The sequence below is a fragment of the Dendrobates tinctorius genome, unplaced genomic scaffold (genome assembly GCF_039654945.1).
Source record: "Dendrobates tinctorius isolate UK_male_01 unplaced genomic scaffold, ASM3965494v1 ptg000035l, whole genome shotgun sequence".
NCBI classification, from domain to species: domain Eukaryota; kingdom Metazoa; phylum Chordata; class Amphibia; order Anura; family Dendrobatidae; genus Dendrobates; species Dendrobates tinctorius.
In genome coordinates this window covers 54,077,756-54,084,832 of record NW_027361703.1, presented here as the reverse complement: position 1 = coordinate 54,084,832, position 7,077 = coordinate 54,077,756, and the positions used below count along the sequence as shown (strand labels likewise).

The window sequence follows — 7,077 nt, the reverse complement described above, 5'->3', positions numbered from 1 at the left end:
GAGATGTATGAAGTCCAAGTTGCCAGATCCAGAGACCTGGAGAGCAGGCCAGGCCTGCTAGCAGGAAACAGTCCTTGAAGTGGAGGTGGGTGCAGAGCTGATCCTGAAGAAACAAGTCTTTACAATGAGACCAAGATTCACAGGCAGGCGGGGTATCCCAAGGTAACGAAGAGACGAGCTAGGTAGCAGTCCTTCCAGCTTGATAACAAGTCCAAGAACAAGTATACTCAAGCAATGAGTAATCATACAGAGCCTCCTTTTATACAGAGCAGACAGGAACAAGAGAGATCAACACAGGAAATAAGATGGCCCCGTTGAGGCTCGTGACTCCATCTTGGATGAGGGCAAAAATGAACTAAACTAAGGGCAAAGCAGAAACTGAGCGACAGACATAAGGCAAGGATTTCAGAGAAACGGATATGCAGGCCAAGTCCTTACATTACTCTCCCCTTAAAAGACGTCCTCTGGACGATCTTAAGTCCGGCTTATTGGGATATCTGCTGTGGAACAGTCTGATTAAGTGAGGAGCATGGACGTTCTCCACTGGTTCCCAGGAATTCTCTTCAGCCGAATAGCCTTGCCATTTTACCAAGTATTGGAGACGTCTCCTATGAACCCGTGAATCCAAGATCCTTTCCACGATGAATTCCTCTTGCCCGTCAACGAGAACTGGGTCAGGAGGAGCAGAGGTGCGTCCGGGAAAAGGGTTAGGCACTGCCGGCTTTAACAAAGAGACATGAAAGACAGGATGAATTTTCAATGAGTTAGGCAACTTGAGTCGACAGGCTACAGAATTCACTATACTGCTGATCTTATATGGGCCGACATATTTTTGCCCCAGTTTAGACGTTGGGATCCTGAGCTTCAAGTTCTTAGTTGAGAGCCAAACCATGTCTCCTACCTTGTACATTGGAGCTGGCTTACGGAATTTGTCTGCTGCCTTCTTGTATCTTTCCTGTGCTGAACCTAAAGTGTCTTTAAGAACTTCCAAATTGCGTTGCAAGGATGAAATGCGGTCAGCTACCGCAGGCACAGACATGTCTATTGGAAGTCGAGGAAGAATACTGGGGTGGTATCCCTTGTTGGCAAAGAATGGAGACAATTTGGTGGAAGCATTCTGAGAATTATTATATGTGAATTCAGCCAACGGAAGCAAACTCACCCAATCGTCCTGTAGGTGGCACACATAGCAACGCAGATATTGTTCCAAGGTCTGATTGGTCCGTTCAGTTTGACCGTTAGACTGTGGATGAAAAGCAGATGACAATTTTACTTTGATGTCCAGAGCAGCACAGAAGCTTTGCCAAGACCGTAAGGTAAATTGAACCCCACGATCCGATATTACTTCATCGGGAGCTCCGTGCAAACGAAAAACATTTTGTACAACAAGATCTGCTGTTTGTTTAGCCGTTGGTACACCAGCACAGGGAATGAAATGAGCAGCTTTAGTCAGCCGGTCAACTACTACTAGAATTGTGTTTTTCCCTTGTGACAGAGGCAACTCAACAATAAAGTCCATTGAAATAGACCCCCAAGGACGAGATGGAACAGGCAGAGGTTGCAAGAGTCCTGACGGTGAGGAGCGAGGAACTTTTGACCTGGCACATACCTCACATGACGACACATACTGAAGCACATCTTTCCGAAAGGTTGGCCACCAAAAAAAACGAAACAGAAATTCCTGAGTCTTCTGAACTCCCCTATGGCCGGCAAACTTTGAGTCATGCATTAGTTGTTTTACTGTTTCTGGAACATACAAACGCTGTCCTTGAAACCAAAGTCCATTCTTGAAAGTTAGATTTACCTGGGTGGGGGGTAGCCCCAAAAGCGAATCTGCAGCATAAGCCTCCTTAATCTCTGTTAAAAGATCTTGATTATGTAGGACACTTACAAAGTTCTTCTCAGATAGAATGGTCCTTGGAGGCGAAGCCGGAGTTGCTTCATCTGAATGAATCCTGGACAGTGCATCAGCCTTTCCATTGCGAGAGCCCGGCCTATAGGAGATGACAAAATCAAACTGGTTAAGGAAAAGATTCCACCGGGCCTGTCTGGGTTTTAGACATCTTGCCGACCTCATAAATTCAAGATTCCGGTGATCCGTGAGTATAACAATCTGTTGAGATGCTTCTTGTAACAGATGTCTCCATTCTTTAAATGCGGTTATAATGGCTAACAGTTCTTTGTTGCCAACGTCGTAATTCCTTTCGGCAGGTGATAACTTTTGAGAGAGAAAGGCACACGGATGCAAGAAATCTTTCTCACCTGTCCTTTGCGAGAGTATGGCCCCTACCGCACAGTCCGAGGCGTCCACTTCCACTATGAAGGCCTTTTCTGGGTCAGGATGTACGAGAACGGGAGCTGTCGTAAATTTAGACTTTAATGTGGAAAATGCTGTTTGAGCTTGAGGTGACCAGACAAATGGTGTCTTCTTTCGGGTTAACTGAGTGATGGGTGCAACGATTGCTGAAAAATTTTTAATGAATCGTCTATAGAAATTAGCGAATCCGATGAATCGCTGTACCTCCTTCACTGATTTGGGAGTTGGCCACTCCTGAATGGCTTGCGTCTTGCTTACATCCATGCTGAGACCCTGGGGAGAAATAACATATCCCAAAAATTGAATTTCTGTTTTGTGAAACTCACATTTCTCCAGTTTAATGTATAAATGATTTTGCCGTAGACGATCCAAAACCATTTTCACGTGTCGCTGATGATCCTCAATATTGCTGGAAAAAATTAAAATGTCATCCAAGTAAATCACAACAAAAATATCAAGTATGTCTCTGAAAACATCATTTGCCAAGTGCTGGAACGTAGCTGGTGCATTACGGAGGCCAAAAGACATAACTAGGTACTCAAAATGTCCATAACGTGATCGAAATGCCGTTTTCCACTCGTCGCCAGGACGAATCCGTACTAAATTGTATGCTCCACGAAGATCTAATTTAGTGAAGATTTTGGCGTGTCGAACTCTCTCAAGTAACTCGGGAATTAGTGGAAGTGGGTAAGAGTTCCTGATTGTGATTTTGTTGAGCTCCCGGTAGTCAATGCATGGACGAAGTGAACCATCTTTCTTTTTGACAAAGAAGATTGGGGCACCCGCTGGGGAGGAAGACGGTCGTATAAACCCTTTAGCTAAATGTTCGTCAATATACTCTTTAAGAGCTTTTAATTCCGGACCAGACAGTGGATAAATACTCCCGAATGGAATTGCGGCACCAGGCAATAATTCCACGGGGCAGTCATATGGCCGATGTGGCGGTAATTTATCCGCATTTTTCTTGTCACACACATCACTAAAATCCCGATACTCTACCGGTAGTGTCGAGTCGACCGCGGCTGCTGTTTTCACTGGAGCCAGCTCTCTGGAAGCTGCTGATTCATTTGGAAATTTTAACTCCTTTGTTGTCCAATTGATTGTAGGATTACGCAGCCGTAACCAAGGCAGACCTAAAATAATAGGAAAATTAGGAGAGGAAATCAGTAAAAAAGACATTTTTTCTGAATGATCTGCCCCCATATGGATCTTTAGTGGGACTGTTTCGAGTTTCACAGGCCCAGATATCAATGGAGACCCGTCCACAGTCTCCATAAACACCGGAGAGTCCCTCTTTCGTGAAAGAATGCCATGTTTCTCAGCAAAGGAAGTGTCCATGAGATTGCTGCAAGCTCCAGAGTCTATCATGGCGGAGCACGTGATCCAGCGGGAATATACCCAGATCTTGATAGAAATGCAACAGAGCGAATCTCTCCTGGCTGTGGTAGAACTTGCAGAAAGTAAGGCGATATCCACAGGTGATGAGGCCTCCGATGAATCATCAGGGAAATCAAAATTTGCAGCCGTTATTTCCTGACTGTGTGAATGAGAACCTACCGAAGAAATATCTGAAAAGTCAAGTTCGGTCACTGCAGCTGCGGACTTGCGATTTTTCCCAGGGCACTCCGATATATAATGACCCGACTTTCCGCAATAGAAACACAAGTTCTCCATGAAACGATGTTCCTTACGTGTATCAATGACTTTTCTCCGTACTGCGTCGACCTGCATAGGTTCAGACTCTGTCTGGGATAAAGTCTTGCTCGACGCCTCCCTGGTGGAGGAAGGGAAAGACAAGAGGTTATTACGATTAGCCTCAGCCCATTTTTCCTGTCGGCGTTCAGTGAGACGAATGTCAATCCGAATACAATGATGTATAAAGTCAGCTAGATTAGTAGGTGATTCTCCTCGAGCCAGTTCGTCCTTAATTGAAGCAGACAAACCTCTCCTGAACACTGCATACTTTGAAGAATCGCACCATGTCGTATCCAGCACCCACCTCCGGAACTCCATTGCATATTCCACCACCGGACACTTCCCTTGACGAAGTGTCAGTAATGCGGTTTCTGCTGTTAAACTTCGGTTGGGGTCATCAAACATTTGAGACATTGCGGCAGTAAAGTCATTCAAAGAATTCAGGCATACATCATTAGTCTCAATTAATGGATTAGCCCAGGCTAACGCTTTGTTTGTTAGCAACATAATCATAGTCATTACTTTATCTCGATCAGTTAAAAACTGGGCAGCATGTGCAGAGAAATACAGCTGACATTGATTCAAAAATCCCCGAAATTTCTCTCTTTCACCACCAAACCTGAATGGTGGGAGTTTAGGAAAACCCGGGCCCGGAGCTTGAATTGGAGCCGGGGCAGCAACCACAGCTGCAGTCTCTACATTTGAAAGTCGAGACGCTAAGGCCTGAATAGACGTATCAGCCATATTCGCGTTATGATTGGTTTGCGATTCTAAGGTCCCCAGCTTGTTTTTAATAGCCTGCAGCTCCCCATGAAGTCCAGAAACAAATGAGCAAAGTTTCTTCATTCGTACCTCCATAGAATCTGACCCAGAGATCTCCATATTTGATGGCTTGAGTATTCTGTTATAACTTTATATATACTCTGTGTAATGGAGGTCAGTGACGTGGATCAGAAAAGAGGCCTGAGCTCATAGGTTTTCAGTTCTGTAGTATTTATCAGAATCAAGCAGGTTTACAGATAAGACACAGCAGGGTAAAAGCAGATGAAGATAATAACGCAGTGAGCAAACGTACAGACCGTGGAGATGTATGAAGTCCAAGTTGCCAGATCCAGAGACCTGGAGAGCAGGCCAGGCCTGCTAGCAGGAAACAGTCCTTGAAGTGGAGGTGGGTGCAGAGCTGATCCTGAAGAAACAAGTCTTTACAATGAGACCAAGATTCACAGGCAGGCGGGGTATCCCAAGGTAACGAAGAGACGAGCTAGGTAGCAGTCCTTCCAGCTTGATAACAAGTCCAAGAACAAGTATACTCAAGCAATGAGTAATCATACAGAGCCTCCTTATATACAGAGCAGACAGGAACAAGAGAGATCAACACAGGAAATAAGATGGCCCCCGTTGAGGCTCGTGACTCCATCTTGGATGAGGGCAAAAATGAACTAAACTAAGGGCAAAGCAGAAACTGAGCGACAGACATAAGGCAAGGATTTCAGAGAAACGGATATGCAGGCCAAGTCCTTACAATAAGTTCATGTTCAAAACCTATAACTCTGCCCTTCATCTGGCCAAACAATCCTACTTCACCACCCTCATCACATCACTATCCAACAACCCAAAATGACTTTTTGAAACCTTAAATTCCCTCCTGAAACCTAAAGTACAAGCCCCATCACCAACCTCAGCGGTGAGGATCTGGCCACTTATTTCCTAGAAAAATCAACCACATCCATCAGGATATCTCAGCACAATCTCCTCAGTGCCTGGATCCCCTTCCCTGTCGCACCTCAAGCTCACTAGACATCTTTGACCCTGTTTCAGAAGAAGTTTCCAAGCTCCTCGCTTCTGCTTGGCCTACAACCTGCAACAGTGATCCTTCACATCTCCTGCAGTCTCTCTTACCAGTGGTCACCACTCACCTGACTAAAATATTTAACCTCTCTCTTTCTTCAGGTATATTTCCCTCCTCATTTAAGCATGCCATCATAACCCCTTTACTTAAAAAGCCATCCCTGGCCCGAATTGCACTGCTAACTACAGACATGTCTCTAACCTTTCCTTCATCTCTAAACTCCTGGAATGCTTGGTCCACTCCCATCTAATCCGCTATGTCTTGGATAACTCTCTTCTCGACCCCTTACAATCTGGTTTCCGCTATTTACACTCCACTGAAACTGCCCTCACTAAAGTCTCTAATGATCTAATAACAGCTAAATCGAAAGGTCATGGCTCCCTGCTGATTATCCTGGATCTCTGCCGCATTTGACACTGTGGATCACCAGCTCCTCCTCACTATGCTCTGCTCTATAGGCCTCAATGACACAGCCATCTCCTGGTTCTCCTCCTACCTATGTGACCGCTCCATTACTGTATCTTTTGCTGGCTCCTCTTCCTCTCCTCGTCCCCTTACTATCGGGGTCCCGCAGGGCTCAGTCCTAGGCTCCCTCCTCTTCTCCCTATACACTGCCCCTATTGGACAAACAATCAGCAGATTTGGGTTCCAGTATCATCTCTATGCTGATGACACCCAATTATACACTTCTTTCCCTGACATCACCCCTACCCTAATTCAAAATACCAAGGATTGTCTGTCTGCTGTCTATAACATCATGCCCTCCCTCTATCTGAAGCTAAATCTCTCCAAAGCTGAACTTCTTGTGTTTCTCCCCTCTACTAACCTCACTCTATCTAACATTGAAATAACCCTGGAGGGTTCAACCGTAACTCCCAAGCAGCATGCCCGCTGTCTTGGGGTCATATTCGACACCGAACTTTCCTTTACATCCCTATATCCGATCACTCACTCTTGTCACCTGCATCTTAAAAACATCTCCAGAATCCGACCTTTTCTCACCTTTGAAACTGCTAAGACTCTTACTGTTGCTCTTATTCATTCTCGTCTGGACTTCTGCAACTCTCTTCTGATCGGTCTCCCTCTTGCCAAACTTTCTATTCTCCAATCCATCTTGAATGCGGCAGCCAGGGTCATATTTCTGTCTAGCCGCTTCACCGATGCCTCCATCTTGTGCCAGACATTACACTGGCTACCTATTCGCTACAGGGTCCAG

At 45.3% G+C, this 7,077-nt stretch overlaps 1 protein-coding gene across 1 annotated transcript; it reads right to left on the bottom strand.

Moving 5' to 3' along the window:
• Positions 1-305: 305 nt before the first annotated feature.
• Positions 306-1,297, bottom strand: LOC141087730 (chromobox protein homolog 2-like). Its single transcript, XM_073573491.1, has 2 exons — positions 902-1,297; positions 306-721 (listed from the first exon to the last, which is right to left on the bottom strand). Exons 1-2 carry the CDS (start codon positions 1,037-1,039, stop codon positions 440-442), a joined length of 420 nt encoding a protein of 139 aa, XP_073429592.1. The 5' UTR covers positions 1,040-1,297; the 3' UTR covers positions 306-439.
• Positions 1,298-7,077: the final 5,780 nt, after the last annotated feature.